At 38.3% G+C, this 23,777-nt stretch overlaps 1 protein-coding gene across 6 annotated transcripts in view; it reads left to right on the forward strand.

The window, feature by feature from the left end:
• Positions 1-23,265, forward strand: part of FAR1 (fatty acyl-CoA reductase 1) — a 38,201-nt gene extending 14,936 nt beyond the window's left edge. For 5 of the 6 annotated variants that reach the window (XM_071559006.1, XM_071559011.1, XM_071559008.1 and 2 more), the window contains exons 3-12: positions 793-968; positions 2,790-2,969; positions 5,129-5,306; positions 6,307-6,351; positions 6,471-6,589; positions 7,086-7,153; positions 8,680-8,851; positions 15,159-15,288; positions 17,403-17,530; positions 20,306-23,265. In XM_071559006.1, coding sequence (XP_071415107.1) covers positions 793-968; positions 2,790-2,969; positions 5,129-5,306; positions 6,307-6,351; positions 6,471-6,589; positions 7,086-7,153; positions 8,680-8,851; positions 15,159-15,288; positions 17,403-17,530; positions 20,306-20,468 — 1,359 coding nt within the window. In that variant the 3' untranslated portion in view covers positions 20,469-23,265. Of the gene's footprint in view, positions 1-792; positions 969-2,789; positions 2,970-5,128; positions 5,307-6,306; positions 6,352-6,470; positions 6,590-7,085; positions 7,154-8,679; positions 8,852-9,155; positions 9,325-15,158; positions 15,289-17,402; positions 17,531-20,305 lie in introns of all 6 variants that reach the window. The other variant, XM_071559007.1, reaches the window with a different exon arrangement.
• Positions 23,266-23,777: the final 512 nt, after the last annotated feature.

The raw sequence follows: 23,777 nt of genomic DNA on the forward strand, positions 1-23,777 counted from the left end.
AATAAGATGAGGCAAGAATTTTGATCTGTGTGTTAAGCCACATGGTTAGAGTCCAGTTATTTATGGAGGGAATACATGATGGAGTGTAGTATGGGTGAGATTTTTTCAGTGAGAATAGTTAAACACCAATTTGATAAGATTTGATCCCATGTTCTAACATGGTCTGCCTCTTTTTAACTAGCCAGAGAAACAATTTCTTGTTTACCGTTTTTAATAATCTGGAATTTCTCCAAAACTAGCATAATTTGAGGACAGCATTTCATAAATCACTGGAACTTTTTAAATCTTGATGAAAGTTTTCTAGAACTATAATCCAGCATGGCTTCTGCAAGTCTGTAAAAATCTGAATAGCTTTTATCAAGCTTGGGAAGTGGGCAGACCGTTCCCTTTCCATCTGTTGAAAGAGAGATTCCAGTATTTAGGCTGCTGCTTAAAATTTCTTAGAGTTCTGGTGTCTAATAGAGACCATTCCTCCTTTCATCTAATACTGACAGGATTTGGTTTTAAGGACTGGGATGAGTACTAAGTGCAAACTGAAGTCCTCTTGCCTTCTATACAGCACATGCAATACTTGCTTTCACTGTGTGAGATAAAGTGTGCACAACTTCCTCCCTGAGTATGTTCATCAGAAGTCAGTAACGTGTTCTTATGATACTGCCAATGTGCTTTTCTAACTTACTGATGATCTTGAGAAATAAGGAGGTTTAGACAGAAAATGTGGGATTTTTCTTCACTTAAGTGAAACATTTACCTCTTATCTTCACTGAGTTTAGTCTTGTTGTTTTTTGACAGCTCTTTGACAGGTTGAGAGATGAGCAACCAGACTTCAAAGCAAAAATAATAGTAGTTATGAGTGAACTTACACAGCCTGAACTGGATCTTAGTGAACCAATCAAGGAAAAACTTATAGACTGCATTAATATTGTATTCCATTGTGCTGCCACAATCAGATTCAATGAAACACTAAGGTGAGTCTGAAATTCTGTTTACCCTGGTCTAGTAAAGCAATGGAGGAGGTGAAACAGGTAGGGGTCTGCACAACCTTGCAAATATTCAGCCTGCCAGGTACCTCATGCACTCTGATATTTTTGTGCTTGGGCAAATTCGTGATGTTTTTTATAAGGTCCTCCAAACTTTTCTTAAGCTGTTGGATTTTTCTTTGCTCTTCTTTGGAAGGTGGAAGCATATTATTTAGATCTGCTTTGCCAGAGGTTAGAATGTCACTATTCAACATGGAAAAGTGCATACTTTTAAAGCTTTAAGCAAAAAGACATCCACTATTAACATTTAGAAACTAAATAAATTAGCCCCTGAGTTTTTGATGAAGAGGGTGGGTGGTTTGTGGGGTTCTTTTGCTTGTTTGTTTGGTTTTGTGTCTGGATTTCAAAGCCTTTTTGAAGAGAAGCTGTTGAAGAGACTGAGAGCATCTGGCTATTCTGAGTTTTCCAAACATCATGTGTTGCTCTGCTCTCAGGGATAGGTATTTATATGCACTGTGCTCCCTAGTAATGTTAGAACTTTTTCCTGGTTTGCAAAGGGCAACGCAAACTATTCCTTTAGCCTTCCTTGTTGGAAGGGGAATGCAGGATTTCAGAGGATACAGTTTTGCCAGAAAAATTGGGTGGGGAAAGTTCAAGCACTTGCTTTCTTACCCCATGAGAAAAACAGGAGATTAAATACTGCTCAGCTTTTCTCCCTGTCTTTAAAAAGTCCTTTATTAGGAATAGAAGTTTGTCTTGAGGGGAGCAGGGAGAAGTAGATGCACAGGGAGAAAGGGGAGAACAAGGAGTGAAGAAAGTGGTGCTCATGTTCTGATTGTGAACTCCTTCCCTTGATTTGTTGAAAGAGGCAGTGAGAACAATATCAAAAAAAAGTCCCAAACTAATTAGTTTCCATTGATGTTAATTGCTTTGGGATAGTATTCCCCCTTTCCTGTCACTCCCTTTAGTAATAACATGTGATAAAGCAGTCTGGAACTTAGTGATTGTTGGGGGGATACCAATTTTTTTTTGTTGTTAATGAAGCACTTTATTGCAAGGACTTTGATAAAGTGTTACTGAGCTGTACTCCTGAAACTTGGTTGATTAGTACACTGTGTACAAGAAAACTGATGCCCACAGAAAATTCTGCAGGCTGGAGGGAATATCTAAATAGTATAAAATAATCATAGTAGTTGATCATCAAGCTGTTATCTGGTGAGAATTGTAGAGATACACCTGCTCTTCTACAGTGTCCTTAAACACTCTAATAAGCAACAATAAAGTTGGAGCATGAAAATGTGGTTCTTGGTGATTTTCCTTTTCTTCCCTTCCTTCCTGTATTGAGCCTCATGCTATCCTACAAGAAGATGACAATCTTCAACTTATTAACCCTCTTCTGAGTTATTGACCGAACTCAACTGGAATTCAGAAGTTCAGAGATGCGTCTTGTGGCAGCTCAGTGGCGTGTTGCATTATTTCCCTCACATTTGAGGGAACGTATAGAATTGGGATTTAGATTGAGAAGATCAAAGGTCTCCTGATTTTCCCACTCTAGTAATGGAGCATGAGGATGTTGGCAAGAACAGGGTAAAAGGAAAATTATTCTGAACATTGCAATATGTTCTGAATTAGGACGGTGGTATGTTGTTTTAAGCAGAAAGTTAGGACAGTGTCCATGCAGCTTTTTTGGGTAGGGTGGAGTATTCAGGAATACTTTATGTACCCATCACTGAAGCATCTAGGAGTGACTTTCTTTTTGCTTGCTTTTTACCTTGCTTTCTGCTGATGCCATTTCTGTGTAATCACCAGAGATGCTGTCCGGCTAAACGTGATTGCCACCCAGCAGCTGCTCTTCCTGGCGCAGCAGATGAAGCACCTGGAGGTGTTCATGCACGTGTCCACAGCCTATGCATACTGCAATCGGAAGCTGATTGAGGAGGTCGTTTACCCACCTCCTGTGGATCCCAGGAAACTCATCGATTCTCTTGAGTACGTGTTGTGTTTTATGAACCTGCTGGGGTAATTTGTAACCATTTGTTTCCTAGGAATGAAGTCCCAGTAAAAGGTGAGGAACTTTAAAGATGAAGAATTAGCTTATGCTGTTGTGTAAGTCTGTCAGCATGGCTGACACTTCCCTTTTCTGTAAGGAGATGGATTAAGGTGTATGGTTGTAAGTGCATGATTGTGTGAGTTCGTAGTAAATCTTGAGGGCAAGAAAAGATTAACTAGGCCACAGCTTACAGGTGTCACACTCAGTCTTATTCAAGAACTCCATGGAGAGAAAAAAGACAGGTAAAAAGCCAAAGCTCTAAATTCTAATTACTGAATATATCTCTTTCTTATTCCCACCCATAGCTCCATCCCATAGGTTGAACCACAGTGTCTATAAAACTCATCACAGCTTTAATTGGATGACACTCTTCAGCAGATGTTCATTTTTGCTATGAGAAAAGTTATCTCTTAAGATTCCTTTCTTATGAGCAAACTGACCTGACACCTTTTTATCTTACTTGTTTTGCTAACTGTTGGTCTTTTACACAGAACTAAAATCCTGCTCCTATCAGCAGGCCCCAGAACTTCGTCTGCCATTCTAAAACCCCTTTTTCTCAACTCAAAAATCTTTCTACATATGATTGATTTAGGCTGAGCTAGGTGGGGAGGGATACTTAAGGAGAGGGATGCTCTTATCTACTTGTGCTGCCTCCTCTGTGCTGAGAGTGCCAGTCTTTCACCTCTATGATGAGCTGAATCAGGAGGTATTGACAAAGTTGTGCTGTTCAAATGTGCTGGCACTGGCATTTGAAGGAAAGGGATAAAACTGTAAGAGAGTCCCCTTGAACAGCAGTCTGCACTACATGCACCTAAATGCCATTGCAGGATCAGACTGAGATACTAAAATAATACTGCTTAACTGTAGAAGTAATTCTCTTAGGTATTCTGAGAGGCCAAGTATTAAACATCTGTTTTCTGTAGCTTTTTAGTCTTGAATTGGGCATTATGGGAGGGGGAAAATTACCTGTTCTGTATTTTATTTTCTGTGTATTTTACCTGCCCTGAGGTAGCTGTCAAACAGTGAAGCAGGTGGCAATATGGGATAGCTGTAATGTAGTACATAGTAGTCTCAACTTTAATCAGTCTCTTCCTTCCTATGTGTCATACAAAATACCACCACTTGAAAGAGAAGTATGAGACTGAAAAAAAATGATTAAGAAATCAAACATCTACTTTAAGTCGTTAATATTGTTGGAAGAGTGCTAACATTAAAACCAAGTGAGGTACCACCTAGAATTTACATTGAGCCAATCATTTTTACAATGTTGGCTTTAAATACACTTTCAAGTGAGATATTTCTAAATAGTCAAGGGAACTCTCAAGGGAAAGCTTTTGTGAACTCTAGCTGACCATAACACAAATCCCCAGATTTTCATGCCTTTCTGGGCTTTCCTACCCCTCTTCCTACCCCAGTTTGTATTAAAAAGAGAGTCTGGTGCACGTTTGCTTGGATTGTAATGGAGTATTGTTGAATAGCAGTAAATTCCATTTATGTGGCTGGGTGACTGAAAATACCAAAGCAGCAATAGTTCCAGAGGAACATCTCTGTTTTGTTTGTGTGCTGTGACTGAAGGTTATCACAGTTTTAATATGAACTGGGAAGCAAGATGAAGTTGCAGGACTTGACTGATTTAAGGGAAGAAACACGGTGACCAGCTTGCTTCAGAGGTGGTGTGTGACTGCTCACCACAAAGGTGGAGGTGATGCTCATGATGCAGCTGGCACTCCTTTGCAGTGGCATCACTTTCTAGATCATAATGCAGCAAGCCTGTGTTCCAAAAACTACTTTGCTGTGTTTGCACTTCAAGTTTGAGAACTTAGTTGGTAGAATTCAGATTATTGTAAAGGTACTGCTTGCTCTATAGTTGCTGTGTAATAAGTGAATTACTTGAACAAAAAGTAAATGTCAGTATGCTTCTTCTGGTGGACACTGAACATGCAATCTTCTCTTTTAATGAGAAACTTCATTTGGGTGTGTGTCCCTTTTTCTTTAATGGAGAAAAACCCAATCACGGTAACTTTAGGAATTCCCACCCCACACCCCCCGTGAAGCAGCATGCAGTTATTTACACTTGCTTCTTATTTTGTTTCTTTAGGTGGATGGATGATGACCTGGTGAACGATATTACTCCTAAACTGTTGGGTGACAGACCCAATACTTACATCTACACAAAAGCCTTAGCTGAATCCATAGTGCAGCAAGAAGCATCAAAGTTAAACATTGCCATTGTGAGGCCGTCGATTGTTGGTGCGAGCTGGAAGGAGCCTTTTCCTGTAAGTCACTGAGTTGTCCCCTGACCATCTTGCCTGTGAATGGCAGGACACACTGACAGCCTCTTTATCTATAGACTTTGTAGAGGAAAATCTCCTGGACTATGAAGTTGTGTCTTGGTTGCTCCTGAGTAACAACTGATGCAAAAGCTGTCAAAGACAGTATTCTAATGTGTGAGATTTAGGGGTGAATTACTCCAGTCATAGAACAATAATACACTTCAATCACAATGAGAGATAATATTTCAGACATTAAATAAATAATAAGCTTTTTACTTCATGATTCTGTGTATTTTCATCTGGTTGTATCAGCAGCTGCAAGGGGTGACTAAGAAAACAGATCTGCAGGACATAAAGATGTTTTGACTTTTAGTCAAACAGTGTAAGCTTTGCATGGGGATGACATAAGTTCTATGTGCTGTACTGATGTATGACATATGTGCTTCCTCCTATATGAGAGCCTGGTGTTGGATTAGCTTCTCCAGTTCAAGAAAGACTGTCTCTCAAGCTCTTAAAATTCATATAATTGACTTGGCATGCATTTTGGAGTATGCCCAATGTACGTGTCAAACCAGTATATATGTAGTGTCTAAATACTGTCATTAAAGTTGAGCAAGAATGTGTTCTGTTTGAAAAATAAAAAGAAGGGAGTTGGGGGAAGCTAGTCCAAAAATACTTGTAAACTTGAATACTTTCAACATAAACATTTTTATGGACAATGCCTTGCAGTTCATTCAGTAAGAAACAGATAAGCTGTCTTCGTGCTTTGAAGGACCACTGAGTCTGCAGGTAGATTTCTTGTCCGAGTCATAGGAACTTGTTACATCACCAGATTTTGCTATGGAAGAACTTTATTTAGACACATTTAATTTAATATCTTTCTCCTCTTTATTCTCTTTTACCTCCATCCCTTACACTTTCAGAAACTTCTCAAAATTTTTCTTGAAACTACTGACTTCAGTATCCTCTAACCAAATCCTTTCCCGCTCCCTGTTTATAATAGGGCTGGATTGATAACTTCAATGGACCTAGTGGTATCTTCATTGCTGTAAGTAATGAATATACTTAATTTTTCCCCCTCCTTTCAGAAGGCAACAAAACTTCATATATTTTACTGTTGGGTCTTCTGTCTCTTGTTTTTTGTTTGTTTTTGTTTTGTTCTTTAAGGCAGGAAAAGGAATTCTTCGAACAATGAGAGCCAGCAACGATGCAGTAGCAGATCTAATCCCAGTAGATGTTGTTGTCAATACTACATTGGCTGCAGCCTGGTATTCTGGAGTTAATAGGTATAACTGATGACAAAAGAGAGTACTAAGTATTTTTAAATTATATTGTGTATTTAATAAATCAGTCTTCTATTGAACTCCTCATCAGTGTCCTGCTATTCCCTCAGGACAAAGAAATCTAAGGTTCTGACAGCATTAGTCTCTCAAAGTGTGACTTCTTTATGCCAAGGAGGAAAAGATCATCTACTGATACTGTTGTACAAGCCATGTCTGAGAATTCTCTCCTGGGTCTTGTAACAGTACAATCTGCAGTAAAGTAGGTGATGCCTTCCCTGAAATAAAGGAAATATGATAGTTAAAGAAGGAGAAAAATACTGAAGGATGATACAAAAAGCAAAAGAAACCTACCATGAGACTGATCTGATGCTTTCTGCTTTATGTAAATGATGCTGTTGAGAGAAAGGATAACTTTGGGCATGTCTTTTTGTTGTCTGTGTTTTTAAAAGGTTGTTTTTCTTCTAACTTGCTTTTCTGTCTTTTTTTCCACCCTCCCCAGACCAAGAAAACTCATGGTATATAATTGTACAACAGGTGGCATCAATGCTTTCCACTGGAGTGAAGTTGGTATGCCATGTTTATTTTTTCTTATTAGTCTTAATAGAAAAATAAGGTCAAACAATCAACACACTCTAATCAGTAGATCAAATTGAGTTTTCATTGTTGAAACTGGTATTATAGCCATACCTCTCAATTCTGCAGTGTACAGTACGTTTTCATTACCTTCCATTGTTAATTCTCTCCTCCCTCTTCCCTTGCAGCATTATCACAATTTCATTTTGTGTTGGTTTTTTTTATTATTCCATTCTAACTTAAATTATGGGAGTACTAATTGTGCTCTTTGATGCTGCCATGACCTAAACTGTGGGGTGTGGGCAGTGTGTGGAGAAGACCGTTGCTCAGAGGAGCAGGAGCGATGTTGGGTGCAATGCCAACCTTACTAAATACATGTGGATAAACAGCCCACAATTAAATGGTTTGTACATCTGCATAATTGAGAGGTATAGTAATAGTTTTACCCTTGTGTAGCTCTTTGTGTTGGCTTAAGTTAATTTTTGGTTGAGGTGGCTTTTTTTAATCTTAAGAGAGCTCTGTGACACTTCAACTGCTCATGTACAGAGAAAAGTGATCTCTAAGGAAGTTATGGCTACCTATTCTCAACTCTTAGCTATCCTGGCTAGAGCGTAACCCGCATGCCAAATGCTTTTTCTAATACCTTTGGTGATGAGTAGCAATACAAGCTGGCTGGCATAGGAAAACTGTTTATTAGTTCTCAGTTTCTTAGAAATAGAGTTCTTAAGCTCAGATTGGTTTTTTTCATTCTGTTAACTTCAATACTTTTATCTAGTTTATTTCTCTTTCCTACTTTTTGCACACTTTTTACTTGCTTTTAACCATTTGATATGCATCTGAAGTTACAAACATTATTGCTTTCACCAAACTTGGAAAATTGTTGACTTATATCCCAGTTTGAAGCAGGGTCTTTAAGCACTCTCTGTAGCAACAGCATAAAGTTATAAGATTTAAGAGAGAAGCAAATTTCCACATAACTTTGAAGACACTGATCCTGCATCTCTGTCATGTACTGAATTTACAGGTGTCATCAGGATTTTCACATGGAGTCCCATCCTAATTGCTTTTTTCTTAATGCTTAAATTTGGATAAGTTTAAAAATGCCATTTAAAATGCTTTTCAGATGCTTGCAGAGTCCTCAGTCTGTTTTTTAATTCTTCACACGAGATTGGAATAGCCTTCTTTGTGAAATATAGAGGACTATTTAAATAGCTTTACATGCTTTATAAACTGAGCTTCTTGTCAGTGTTTGAAACTAACAACTTCTAAGGTAGGGAAGAGGAAGAGAGAAACTACAATAACATACAATACTAAAGATGAAGGCATAAAAGACCCCTTGATTATAATAAGAACCAGTTCAACAGTATTTTGGGTTAAGAGCCTACGTCTGTTTTGTTTTCTGTGAATTATGGAAGAGTTAGGGTGGTTATTTAATGATACTGTACACTGTAATGCACTTTGAAAACCATTCCATTTTACATGGTTATTATCAAAGCTGTTATGCAACTTTTCTTTCTCAGAATACCATGTAATTTCTACTTTCAAGAGGAATCCTCTCGAACAGGCCTTCAGACGGCCCAATGTAAATCTAACTTCCAATCACCTTTTATATCATTACTGGATTGCTGTAAGCCATAAGGCCCCAGCATTCCTGTATGATACCTACCTCAGGATTACTGGAAGAAGCCCAAGGTAATGGTGACTGGCTCTGTCTTGTGTGTTCCTCTGACTTTTAAACAAAGCTATGCTTACACTATGATGCATGTTGATTTTTTTTTTCTTTCCCTGAGTGTTTTGTGACTAAAACTCAACCTTTTTCTCCTGACAACAGGTCCTTGAATTCAAAGAGACTTTGAACTTCCTAGCAAAAACGAGAATGGGTTTTGTTGTATAGGTTAGGGATTTGACTAAACAGAATTAAAGGATATATAGCAAGTGATGTTTGTTCTTGAATAATAAATAATAAAAATATGTTGCTCCTTATTTTTTCCTACAGATAAATGCCTAATTTTGAATTTCACGATAAATCCATTAGACAATGCAGTATGGATACCTGACTTTAAGTTCGTAACCAGCCCCCTCGTGTGTCAGGTTCATTGTGTACTTCACAGAGTGTTTGCATTTTTCCATGATGCTTTGCTGAGACTGGCAGGTCAGAAACCATGGTAAGAAGGACAGGGCTGAAACTCTCTTGCCTGTGAGGTGGTGGAGACTTGCAATGAAGACATGGCCTGGGCACTATCTTGATTTACTAAGTATGAGCAATAACAATCCAGTGGCTGCATTTTGAAGAGATTAATGACTGGCCCATCCATCCATCTAATCCATCTCTGATCAGAGTCCTAGTCAGTCATTAAGCTCTAGGAAGTGCCTTGCATTAAGATTGTTGTTGCTTTTATAAACTGGAAATGGAATGGGAGACAGAGTTTTTAATTGCAGATTATTCGTGTAGATGATACAACTTAATCTGATATGTTGGTTTGTATCATCTGAACATTCCGTTTAGTTTATAATATTTACACCAGTACTTGGCTAACTAAAGTGGTGAAAATGGCATATCTCTGCTAAATAGGCTAAACTAAATTATGTAGAATGAATATAAGATATCACTTCAACTTGTTTCAGATTTGCCAAGCCTTTATACCTTAACTCAATGCTTATGTTCTCAAAAGTATTTGTCTTCAGACTGTAGAATCCCCATGGTGGTGACTTAACACAAGTGAGGGTTCATTTGCTGTCCTCTAGCCTAGGTTTATCTTACAAGGAGACTAAAAGCTCTGTAAAACACTTAGCACTGGATCAGTAAAAGGAAAATGTGTAAGTCCTTTGTAGGAGAAAACTTCTGAACTGCCGTGGGTTCTGTTGTTCCAAGCCTACTCAACAGTTTAATACTTGGAGCAACAGTAGTGGCAGGTGGCTGTGCCTGCACAGTAATCTTCCCACACTGAATGTTGTCAGATCTTCAGCTCTTAAGAAGGTCTTGTACATAAAGGTTCCTAATTTCTCTTGCATTTTTTAAGCTATTCTTAATTAAAATTGATAGAAATTCCCTGACATGTGAAGGCTTCATTGCTCCCTAAAACATTTGTAGTGTAAATGCCTTCAAATGGTTGTGAGGGAGTGCCGCCAGAATCTTGTCAGGCTTTGAAGGTCTTTTAAGTATTTGACCAGTGGGACTAGAATAAGACTTAGTTAGAACATTCTCAGCAATCTTATAACTGAGAATGGTGAATCTTGTTGCTTTTCCTGAAGTTTCTTACCTGATATCCAAAGATGGAATTTAGAACTTTCATCACTAGTAGTACAGTTGGTGACATTAATACTTAAGAGAAAATACATTTTTACTGATATGAATATTCCAAAATAGTTTAATATAAGTTTCCTACCATGCACAAGATTTCCAGTTCACAAAAAAGATGGGAGATTGAGCTGAACCAAGCTGTTGTTCAGTAACAGCTTTTAAGTTGGATACCCAGCCCACTTATTGGGAGACAGCTTTCATTATATAGTACTCTTCTTTTTTTTTTTTTTTAAATAGGAGCCTGCAATAGGAACAGTAGGAGCAAATAAATATATCTAGTTGCAAGTAAGATGTTCAGTGTTAAATCCTATGGAACTCATTTCATAACGGAAGAAATTTGAGACAATTCTTAACTCTTGTACTTTTTTCTAGTTTTCTGGCTGAAAGTATTTTGAAAGCTGCTTTAACTGATAAGCTGGAAGGTTGTGCTGTTGTTGCTGTGGTTGTCCTGTCAGTTGACAGAATGGTTAATGACCAGGTAGCAGAAACTTCTACAGAGATGGAAACATTATGGGATATTCTTGGGCTCAGTATAATGCTGTTCTGAGTGAAGAAGTGAAGAAGGGCTGACTTAACTTAAAATGTGACCTTTTCTATCAAGATTTAGCAGAAAAACTTGAGCAGTGTAGTAAAAATGTAGTTTAACTGCGCTGTTGTCATACCACCAGGTGTTGTACTGCAACTGAATTAAATTTTTTAACAAGTAAAAGAATTAAGTCAGGCCTGTGATTCTTCAGAACTGCATGATTATATTAGTAATAATCATTTTTAAAAAATCTTAACATTTGGGGTTTTCTGTCGTAATCTCTCTGCAATATGAAATAGTTCTTTTACACCTCACTTGTGGAAGCAATGTTTTTATGAGATGGAAATCTTTTTGCTGTTTTTGCATCTAGTGGAAGGTTCTTGAATTTAACGATTCTCTGATAATATTAACAGGTAAGAGAAGAAATAATGCATATAAAGTTTCTTCCAAATTTGTATAGAAAGAACATGTACAACAAAGATTTCAATAATGAAATTTAATATTTTATACTGAGTACTTGAAACTGTGACAGGATTGTAACAGTTGCATAAATAGTGGTGATAATCCTTAGCATCTGAGTTTAAATGTAGTGTTGCCAGTCTCTTGCCATATATTGCATAGCTAAGCTTATTAGTTGCCTAATTTTCTTTAACATAAGGCATAGTTGGCTCATGTGACTTTACATAGTGCTTAGCACAAAACCCCCATGTTATTTAAAAACAATTTGATATATTTGAAATATTAAAGACTTTAAAAATACACACCCAGGAGATCTTTCCAGTTACTCTGAAAGAACAAGATGTGGCATGAAATATTTAAAGTTGTGGTTCAGGGATTTCTCTAACAATTCTTCTGCCACTGCCTGTGAAGCTAAAGGGAAGGTGTGGCTGATGTATGTAGGGAGGTGTAAAGGACATACTTTCATATCTGTCATTTCAATTTACAGCTTCTTAAAACTTGAAGCAATGCTCACATAAGTTACTGTCTTACAAACCAGAAATGAGTAAAGAGCAGGCTCTTGTTGCATAGATCAATACTTTTATTCCTCTTGGAGGTGCTTAAATTATTTACTGAAAGGAACACAGAGCTGCTAGAAAAATGAGAATTCAGTGGTTGGGCTTACACTTCAAAATTTACAGCCAGATGAAAATCTGAAGGCAGATCTTAAAAGTTTGTTCTATGTTTTTTAGAGGAGTCTTTAAAAAAAAATAAAATAGTTAACTGTCTGTAATGCTTCGGCAGAGACTTGCAGATTGGCAGCCTGCAGAGCTACAGAAGGATCAGTCTGTACTTGGCCTCAGGGGTGGTTTTAGCCTGGAGGAAGTAGGTTGTAAGACTCTTTCAAAATACAGTTGTAACCTTAAGCCAGGTCACTTTCAGTTGTGTGGTGTAGAAACAAGCCCACCTAACTTATGATAATTGAATTAACTTGCTTAAACTTTTAACTCCTCTGACGTGCTTCTGAAACTGTTGTAATGTATTTTGCGTTGGTGGCAGTAAGGACTGCCTAGGAGAGACAAAATTCTCCTTAGAATCCAGGTAAAGTCACCCTGACTGGCTGCCAATGTTCAGATCCCTGAGATGGTCAGCAGGTCTGACTTTTTTCTGCCTTCAGCTTGTGAAGAAGTTGTGACGCAGTGCTTGATGTTATAGTGACTGGTTGTACATGGTATTGATATTTATAACTTGTATCCAATGGCTGTCTTTGGAATAACTACCCTTCAAAACTTCAGGCTGAGGGATAAAGTTCCATTATGTGTGTTGATGCTTGTTTTGAGTTGTGTTCCCATTTGCAGGAGGAATATGATGCCACTGAAGTTACAAAACTTAGTCTGTCAGAGTGTCTGCTAAACAACACCCATTGCTGACATCTCTGAATGAGGGGCTGTCCCCAGCCTGCTTTCTTTCCTCCTCAAAGAAAAGTGTAGTTTCATGTGGATTTAGTACAAACTATCAAACTCTCACAGACAAAATTAGTCCTCTTCTACCAACTCTGTAATTGAGAGAATGTGGAGACATTTGATTCTTTTGGCTGATACAGAAAGACACTAACCCTACAAAGAAAAAACAATTTTTTGCTTCCTGAGTTAAAAATCTGCAGCTGAGGTAGAAAAACTTTTTTTTGTTTTTTTTTGTTATCAGCTTAGCTAAGCTACAGGTTAGTCTTTGCATTGGTTTAAATTCAGTTTAGTTTTCGTTTATAGAAAAGCGTGAAAAGCAATGTCAGGGGCCAATAGCAGGCTCCAAATGTACACTTACATAACCAGATATTCATCTGCACTTAGTATTTTGCAGGGGCACAAGTTTTCCTCAGCTGCAGTGGTTGAAGCACTTTAAAATTCAGCTGCTCTTCCACCTTAGCATAAAAAGACAAACTGAGAAGGTTCAAAAGGGCAAGTCAAGTTAAATGATTTTAAGACTGTCAGTGGACAGACTTCTGCAAAAATATTTGGCACTATTTTTTTCCAGGCCTTTTTGCTGTGAGTCTTTCTGACCAGTGAGATCTTTGCTTTCCAAGTTTCAAGTAATTTTCTTAACTTTTGGACTTAGCATACTTTTTTTTTTGAAGTTCAGTTTAGTCTTGATAGCACAGGGTATGTTTTGGATGCAGATTCTGTATTCCTAATTGTTTTTGCATCAGAGGAACTCTGGTTCGCTGTTGCCACCTTGCCCAACTGGTGCAACTCTAAGCAGATGTTTGAAGAGATGTCTGTTAAAATCAGCTGATTACAGTTTGAATACAGTTCTGAATTACTGTGTAGATCAATTCCTGTGGGGCTTAAGGAAAAATATTTGTGATTCTTGTGCTTTAGAAATACAATAATTTTTCAGTGGTCTTTGTGATTTGTCTTGCTTCATTCCATGAGAAGAAAAAGAGGAAATTTTAATACTCCCTTAGATACTGAGATGCCAGCCACTAGTGACAGTAGGGGACACTAATGTGATACAAAATACTTTCTTTAGAAGAGTTTCTGGGACAATGTACTATACCCCTCTACAAGTATGAGTGCATCAAGGCAGCTTTCAGAGAAAAATCACTTGGTTTATTGTTGCTTCTATGAACTGTATTGAACAAAATTTACCTTGGGAAAGCAATTTCCTGTTGTTGCTGGGTTCTGCTTTCTTTGCCTCCCCACGTATCTCTCTGTGCTTAAAATGCTCAGTGTGTCCTACCATAAGGATCAAATTGGAAGCAGTTTTCCATTTCTGCAAGATGGAAATACCTTGAGCACCTGAAGCAGGAATTTCATAGCATTAGGTCATGTGGTACTAGTCAGTACTTACCAAAACTGAGTGGCCATCTCTAGCACTGTGTCACTTGAAACAATTTTCTTGTCATAAATATGGAAGGTTTGCATCTGAGAGACTACTCACATTTTTGGGTCAACTTCAGATGGTATGATCAAAGGAAAGCTTGCCCAAATTGATCCTTATGTAATAATTTCTCTGTACTCCAAGTGATGGTTTTGTAGAGTTGCTTTCTCTGCACCATAAGGGATGATGGAAGATATTTCTGCATGTTTTGAAGTAGCATAGAATGGTCACATAGCATACAGGACCTGCTGTGATCTGTCTGTGCCCTTAAATATTTTTCTGCCCTTTGCTGCTGATGATTTTAAGCTTTGATCTCTTAGTGACCATAATAAAACAATTTTCTTCTGTTGCAGAGATCTGGTCTTGCACAGTAGACAGGAAAATCAGGGAAACTTCCTGCCTTGTTTAAAGTTGTCTTGCACAGATGTTCTGCACTGCACAATTTGAGTTTCCTCAAGTCAGCTTGTTCAGTGCAACTAGATATTCCAGTGTGCTGAAAAGTGTTCCATCTCTGTGTCCTAAGCTGTTACCAACAGAAGACAACATATTTTTTCCCCTAACAGAAAAGAAGAGGTGGTATAACTTACTGTTGCACTGGGAAGTAGGATGAGGAAAAAAGATCTGTCTGATAATTTCCAGTTTTATATGAAGATCAGACAGCCAAAGTTCACTTCAATACTATGCAGAAATATCCTATTGACCTAATATAATGTGCTTTAGGTACAGAGCAAGATGGGGTATGTTAACGTGGAGATACAGGGTTGGAGGGTAAAAATCTTACAATCTTACTGTCTGTTGTGCTTGTTTGAACTAATCTTTACCCCTGTCATCTGTCCATTCCATGCCTTGGACTGTAGGATGATGAAAACAATAACACGTCTTCATAAGGCCATGATGTTGTTAGAGTACTTTACAAGCCATTCTTGGACCTGGAATAATGAGAATGTGACTATGCTAATAAACCAGCTGAACCCCGAAGACAAAAAGGCAAGTGTGATGTGGGCGTGGAGACTGAGGGAAATACAAGCTTATTAACTGAAGACTGAATAAGGACTTGACCTGGCAATGCTGCTTACTGGCATGTGGAGCCAACCTAGCACAAACTGGGCGCTGGGAGATTCCTATGTGATACTTTCAGATGTGTCAGGGCTGTGTTGCAAGCTGGATCAGGGACACGATCAGAGATGAGGGCCTGATAAAAAAGTGGATTGTCTCTGGAGTGGCCTGGCCATGTGCTCTGGTGTTGCCCATATCAGCCAAGTGGTGGGTACCTTACTCTCTGCATCACAAATATACAAGGCTTTGCTTCTTGACCACTGTCTCTTTTCTGATGAAAAGGAGGTATGTCCTGAGGGACTGATTTGCTTGTTTTTAAAGCAGTAACAAGTTTCATATACCTTTTTCCTGCTTTGGCTGTAGAGCCACTTGTGTTCAGAAAATTGTATGTTCCCACTTCTTTCTAAAGGACACTCTTGCTATGTGACTGAAACTGGCCCATGCAGGGGAGGAGTGAAACAAGCAGGATGACAGTCTGTCGAGGAGTAAGGAAAACTGGTGTTTGGGAGAAGGAAAAACTAATCTCAGACTAAAAACTGTGTGGTGGGCTGGCACTGTCTGGACAACAGGTGTCCACCAAAGCTGCTCTTTCACTCACTTCCTCAGCTGAGCAGGGGAGAGAAAATGTAATGAAAGGCTTGTGGGTCGAGATAAGGGCAAGGAGAGATCCCTCACCCATTACTGTCATGGCCAAAACACACTCAGCTTGGGGAAATTAGTTTAATTTATTAACAATCAAGTCAGAGTAGGGTAATGAGAAATAAATCCAAATCTTAAAACATCTTCCTATACCACTTCCTTCTTCCCAGGCTTAACTTTACTCGCAGCATTCTCTACCTTCTCCCCCCACAGTGTCTCAGGCACCCCAACTAAGTTTAAACTTGCCTTCTGTTGTGGCTTTGTTGGTTAATATTCAGCAGAATAAAAATAATCAGCTGCACTTCTAAAAGCTCTAATTCCCTTTTGCATTGGAACAGTTTTGTCATTCTTAAGATGTCTTTCCTGTTGAAGCATTTCCCAAAATCAGTTCTATGGTTATGTTGAAGAGAAGCTGCCAGATTTCTAAATACACTGCCAAAAGTAGAAAATACAGTAGCTTTTGGTCATTCTTGTGTGAAAGGTATTTCCATCCCTTCCTGTCCTCTTCCCTCTTCCTAGCAACTTGAGTTCAGGCTAAGTTTGAAAAACAAAACCCCAGAGCTTTGGACTGTTAGTATTTTCAAACAGCTGAATTTTCAGTAAGATGTGCATATGGCAAGAAACTATTGGAAATAATAACTGAGACTGTCATTACTTTTACGTTCTTGCTATGATATGTTATGAAAAATAAAGTTTGAGAGATTCCAGTAACAGTACTAGAAGTCTGTTCAGTGTTTTATATCAGAACCAGAGCTGCACATGACCTTTAACTTGCAAACAATGCTTATTACAAAGACTCACTGTAAACCATTGTCTTCAGAACTTACAGCTTACAGGGTTTAGTTTTTCATCATCCCTTATAACGTGCCTGCCAATACATCAATAAAAAACTTGAGTTGTGAATTTACCACGGTTACTTCCTCTCCTGAGGAAGACACTCACGTGGTTGTCTTTAAACTTTAACTGTGTAACTCCAAGCACAGCTGAAAGAACCCTGCATTTATCAAACAGTGGACTTGGCTCAGAGCAGGCCTTATTCTATAGCATAATAGAATTATTTTGTTGCTGAAAAGTAAACAACATAATAGGAAACAGTTATTTTTAGGGCGAAATCCCTTACAGTTGAAGTTGTAAATCAGTTCACTTGGAAGTGGAGGGAAGAAAGGTACTGCTGAGGAGGGAAAATAAGGCATGAAATGGTTGAACTTTGGAAGAGATGATGTAGGAAGCTGATGGTTGAGTCAGAAATGGGATCTAAATCTGGATCATTCTTAGGATTAAGGATAGGATAACCTTGCATCAAAGACAAATTGGAATTATCAGGAATAAAATTATTTATTTTCCTTTAAATTATGTAACAGGTGAATTTTCAGGCAACTAACAGTGAAAGCTTTTATTTTATGCAGACGTTTAATTTTGATGTTCGACAACTACACTGGGCAGAGTACATGGAAAATTACTGCATGGGAATGAAGAAATATGTGCTGAATGAGGAAATGTCAGGTCTCCCTGCAGCTAGGAAACACCTGAATAAGTAAGTATAATTTTTTTTTCCTCTCTTCATATTTTCTGTGTCTTCCTGTCTTTATCCAGTTTTGCTTTTCCATGTTATGACTTAATAGTTCTTTATAGCACCTGTTGGTCCCCAACAATTCTTCTGTTCCAGTCCAGTGGTCTGAAACACTTACTAAAGAAGTTCTAATAGTTGCTCCTGAGTTGCTCTCAGTATTAACAATTCCAATGTTAGTCTGGGGTTATGGTTGTAGCTCTGATCACTGGTGTGTAAAGTGTAATGCAGGTTTCTGATTCTACCCAAGTATCTTCTGGAAGGTAGAAAGGTGCACAGTTACACAAGGTCAGAATGGCTTGTTAAGGAGGTTTCATAGAACAATTGTTAATATCTTCTGGGAATGTGATCTTTTGAAGCTGGTGAGTAAACAGGCAGGGACTCTCCATTTCAGAGCAGGACGCTTGGAGGTTGGTCCTCTAAGATGCCTTCCTTTGGCCTTTTCTCTATGGCTCAATTCCTCCAATCTGAATGCATTGTTACTGTCAAGAATTTTACTAGTAAACTTGCCTTTGTTTTGTTCTTGGCTGATTTATAAAGACAGCTGTAGAATTTCTGACTTGTCTCTTTTAAGAGTGAAATAAAAGTCGTTACTCTTATTCTGCAATACTACATCATGTCTGCTCTCCTGATGGTGCAAGGAGAAACAATCTAGGTCATGACTTGTGTTGTCATTCAAAAGACAAGGATTTGCAGTTGTAGAGTGGTTTGGGATATCTTAAAGTCACAAATACACTTTTGAAAGACAATCTCTGTGATAACAATGAAAATGGTTCAAGAAGCATCCTCTTCTGATTTTTTTTTTTTACTTAATTTAGATCCTGTTAAAAAGTGCATAGGGGTTACCATATAGTTGCTATTCTTTGTACAAAGGATCATATCTATGCTGGTTTAAAGTTGGGAGGAATGAACCCAACTCAAGAGAAATTACAAGTCAGAGTTAAAATTTGTTGAAAAGATTACAATAAATACAATGATACAGATGAAAATTGGTTTTAACCCACAGAAGAACAGATGTATAACCCAACACCGTGGGGCATGAACAGAGTGGTGTTTGTCAGCCCCTGTGCTGAGTCCCACATGGGCCCCCTGAGTGCAGAGTGAAAGGAATAGAAACCTATTGGTGAGAATGATGGTCGCAGTCTTGTCGAGAGAGCAGTCTCAGTCCTGTTGAGATTCTCTTCTCTCTGCATCTGACAAGTGGTACCAAAAGGCCCAAACCCCTTGGATTGTATATCCTTGGGTGCAGGTGGGAATGCCCAGTACCTCCCCAAGGGCAGGGAGTTTCACAATGGGTGATATAATGCTGTGAGTCATGGAATATTTTGGGAATCTTTGATGGTCTAGGTCATTGCAGCTGCCCATTGTGCCAGTCCCCAGTGGCCCATGAGCAGACATGACCCCTCAGGCTGGGTGTGAAGGTGCTGGTGCCTCCCCAGAGGGAGCTGTCACAGCTGAGTCACTGGTGTGAAAACAGAAACACCTTTAACTCCCAGCTTGTGGCCTGAGGGGTAGGTATGCCCTGGGCAGCTGCTGCAAAGGATCCATTGTTAACAGTTCACCAGAAATGACAGAGGGTGTAGAACACCCAGTTTTGGTTATACCCACATAGTGATAAACTGGTCCCAGCCCCTGTAACTAGGACAATATCAAAAATAACATGAGAAATAATCTTATATTGGAGCAGCATCTGGTTGCCTCCAGCTCTCTTATAAGTAGATTGTTCTGCAAGAGGTTTGGATTCTAATATATGTTTACTCTTACTCTGAGGTGTTAATTCGATCTCTTTTGTTACCATGTAGCTCTTAACTGTAACTAATTTGAACTTGCAGAGTCCACCACTTCGGTATTAACCAGCTTTGGCAGCCTAGGAAGTGTGCTTCTCTAGGGCACTATTGAGTAGGTTTGTTCCTCAAATAGAAAAGTGGGCTTTGCTTTTATAACACAGAAATTTAAACTGTTTTTTTTCTAAAAATAACGTATGTAAAGGAGCCCAGCCTACCTGTAAAACAAGGGCAGTGTTTCCTTAAAAAGATCTGCCTTTAAGTTACAAATAGTTGTGATCTACTGAGCCAAAGAGATTGCTCTGTTTCTAAGCAATCTGAGCAAATTTTGGTTGCTGTTTGTCTTGAGCTTTCATCTCTACATGTGAGAAGACTGCTGAAAATCACAGTTGCCCTAGAAGGTCACTTAGTTTCTTCTGATCTTTAAATATAGTTTCCTGAGAAGGAAGGAGGTTAAAATTGCAGTGAAGGTGCCGGGCTCTGTGGCTCTAAATATGTCTGGAAAATCCAATGCGTTTTTGCTGGGCTGTGGTGGGGTTTTTGGTGTTGTCAACAGCACTTGGAGTTACTTCTATATGTATATGAAGTTTTAAATACGTGGTGGGGAGGAGGGAAGTTCACGTTGTTAAATGTTTCCTGGTTTTTGGGGTAAGTTACCATGTGTGTGACCTTGGCTTTAAGAGGTTTCTGTCAGGCAGCTGTGAAGCAGAAGTACCTGTGTTTAGCTCCAGGGCTGGCTCTGTTCCTTAGTTCCCATTCCACTTGCCAGCAGGGAAGAGCCTTCCCCGTTTGGTCCTTTACTTATTCACCACTTTCATCACTCATGTAATACCACTCATAAGGTATCTTGATATGAACAGATGAACAAATGCTACATTAGAAGTTAATTTTTACTGTCCTTTCTTTCCTCTGAGTCTTGATACCTTGGCTCTTAATTATTCCTTTTGTTTATCCCCAGGTTAAGGAACATCCGCTATGGCTTCAACACAATCCTGGTGATCCTGATCTGGCGCATCTTCATTGCGAGGTCACAGATGGCAAGAAACATCTGGTACTTTGTGGTCAGTCTGTGTTACAAGTTCCTCTCCTACTTCAGAGCCTCCAGTACTATGAGATACTGAAAAAGAGAGTTGAGCATTAGGACATCTATGCATATGGTGGTCTAACTGCACAAAACCTGTAACATGTAGTCATCTCACATTTCGTAAAAGCATAATTTCATCTTTAATTGGAGTGCGAAATAAACAGTATGGTTTATGTAATGTTAGTTGTGTACCTTCCTAGAAACAGAGAAAATAAAATGGTCAAGTGCCAGGGTGAATTGGCATTAGACAAGCATTTAGATAACTTTTAACTCTTTGACCTGGGGGAAACATATTAGACCACTGACCAACATAACTGTGCAATTTGGAACGTGTTTGATTGAAATCTGCCTTAACATGATTGTTTTTTTCCTTTTAAGTTTTACTCCACCTTAAGATTATAAATATTGACATAATAGATACTAGTTGCTGTAGACCTATTTATTTTAAATTCTCCTAAAGTACAAAAGGGTTTTGCAAGTCGCGAAAGTGTATAAATGATGGTGGATCTCCTGAAATAAAAATTGAAGACTTTTGTAATTTCTTTGTTTTGCCACTTCTTCCCTTCCCGTCAAAGTAGGGATGCAGCAATGGTGCCTCCTTTGCTTCAAAACAAAAAAGAAATTAAAAAATGAACAAACCTTCTTTGTTTCCTGAAAGGCCTTTTGTACAATCTGGGCCTCAGAAGGCACTTGGTGATTCAGTTCTGTGCTTGAAATTGGCTGTGCTCAACTTGCATTTTTGTTGGCATGACCAGTTTGCTTCTCTGAAAGCAGAATTGATTCCATCATTGTGCAGATAAAAGGAAATGTAATCCTGAGGGGGGCAAATAAAGTCATTGACTGACCTCTTTTAAATGATTTTTTTATTGGGAAAACAGAGGCAGCACTTGATTGTTACACTTCTGACTTCAAAGGGTAAATAGAATGGAAAGGAATTTATTAGGCTAAGTTGCTATTTATATTACTGGTAATAGTAGCTGGACAAACTATAGAGTTTCATTGAGAGATATACCTGTTTTTAAGTCGTAAGCAATGTTAGCAAGTACTTTATGAATTAACAATTTTTTTAAATCTTTGAGCTACGAAATTTGATGCATGGCCAACACCAATGCTCAAGCACACTTTCTCATCCCTGCTCTAATAAAACCTCATTTTACTGGGCAAGCAGAGCAAGATGCACCTTGCTTCAAAATCAGTAAATGTTAACAGTTCTTCCATTGGTCTTTTAACTTAAACAATCAGGTTTAAATCTGAAGAAATCTGGGGGTTTTCTGCATGTTACTTTGTTTCAGTAGGGAAAACATCTGTAAAAATGGCAAGTTGTAAGAAAAGATTGAAACCTTGTCCCTTTAATCCAAGGCAATACATGAAGATCCCTTTAAATTTTGGTTGCACAGCATTCAGTTTGAGAACACTGCAGTGTTCCTCTAATTGATGTGCTGACCAGCACCCTTGCCCAGTGTTTGTTCATTAAAATCAATTTATACTGATGAATTTGTTCTTGAATCTGCCTGGAAAGGCAAATAATGACTTAATTATACAAGAACTACATTATACTTGCCCTTGGTAGTTTTTTGTCCTATTTGAATTAAATATATAAAGAACTTATTTTGCTATTTTTCTGAAAACTCTTACTTTAAAGAGAGCACCTTTCCTGCAGGTGTATATCTCATTTTGAAAAGATAATGGCTTCCTTGTTGAAGCTAAATATTCTGTAGTAAGTAGCTGAGCTGTACTTCCTTTTTAAAATGACCTGTGTATATATAAAGCTAGTGGTGAAAAGCCTGAATGGTCCAGGACCACACCTTGTGTGAGAGACCTCTGACTGTGGCTGAAAATAAATTAAGGCTTCTGTGCTTGAAGATGTTACACTTTAACAAATACATGAGGTGTATTACATTTTTAGTTACTCCCCAAGTATCCCACTAGACCTGAAAGTATGCTTAAGCATTCCTGAATTATAGACCTTTCTCAGAGGTGCCTACTGTCCAGTGACACTCCTTGTCCCATGTTGGCATGTGGCTGAAGTTTGCAAAAGACAAATCCATCATATTCTCAAAGTTATTCGGTGAAACAATTCACTTATGAATTTTGGTTGTTTATAACTATAATCCTTATAATGTTATACTTTCAATGTTGATTTGTTAAGACTGAGAACTATGAAGCCAATGAACTGCTTATTTCTGGTCCAAAGCACTGCTTAGAAATCTAGTCTTTTGAATAAATAACAAAGAGAAGGATTACTTTAAACATATGTATATTTAACCTCTACTCTTTAAATATTTGCCAATTTAGAAACCCATTTTTCCCCTCTTTGGAGACTGTTCTGTGCCCTGTTGGTATCTCACACAAATCCATCACTCATCCTCTTTAGCTGACAGTAGATTCAGCATCACATTTATTACACTCATTTTGTCACTTCCTGTGGTCAGGCTGTGAAATTCTACCTGAACCTACTGGGGTTTTTCCATATCAGAGCCTTGTCCTCTTGCAGTTCCTCACACGGTATTTGCACATAATGGATGTTGGTCAAAAATATACTGGAACTATATTTTGGTACAAGAAGCTCAATTCACTGTTTCGATTTGCAAGTTACAAGAGGATTATCGGTTGGTTAATAAGAGCTGACTGAAACAACATTATCACTTCACTGTTACTGGTATTTAAATTTGGGACCAGGAAAAAAAATTGCATTTTCCTGTAATGTTTTTCTCTGCTGTAGGAACAGATGTTTGGAAACAAATGCTAAATCTGTGACCTTTTATAAGACATAAACAGAAATATTGGGTGCCTTTGTTTGTAAACCAAAAATAAACAAATCCCTTGAAAGTGTTGTTACAGTGTTCCTTGTATCTTTTTATGTGTTTAGTCTAATTTGTGGAAAATAACTGTATAGTGTAAATGGCATCTCAGTATATGTGAACCTGCCCTTTCCTTTGTGAGAAACTTTGAAAATCAAGTTAATGACCAATTCTGCATTTAACAAAAAAAACAAAACAAAACAAAACAAAAACCTTCATAAGCACAAAACAAAAAATAAACCACAACCTACCCCCCCTACTCCAAACCTTTATGGGGTGATATCAAAACACATGGTGAGGTTTGCCTGGTCATGGTGACTTTTGTGTGTGAGCTACTTTCCTCTTTGCTGTCTTTGCTTGTTCATTTGTAGCATTAGTTTCAAATTTACCTAAATAGCATGAACCATCTGCTTTCTCATATGGCTTAAAAGAGTACTGTGGTTGTGCAGTAGCTTTGGGATTAATATTTCAAGGAATCACAAGCAACTGCAGTTATTTATGACATCTACATTTTGTGATGAGGGGGGGAAAGGTAGTACCAAAAT

Source organism: Pithys albifrons, chromosome 6, assembly GCF_047495875.1.
Source record: "Pithys albifrons albifrons isolate INPA30051 chromosome 6, PitAlb_v1, whole genome shotgun sequence".
Taxonomy (NCBI): domain Eukaryota; kingdom Metazoa; phylum Chordata; class Aves; order Passeriformes; family Thamnophilidae; genus Pithys; species Pithys albifrons.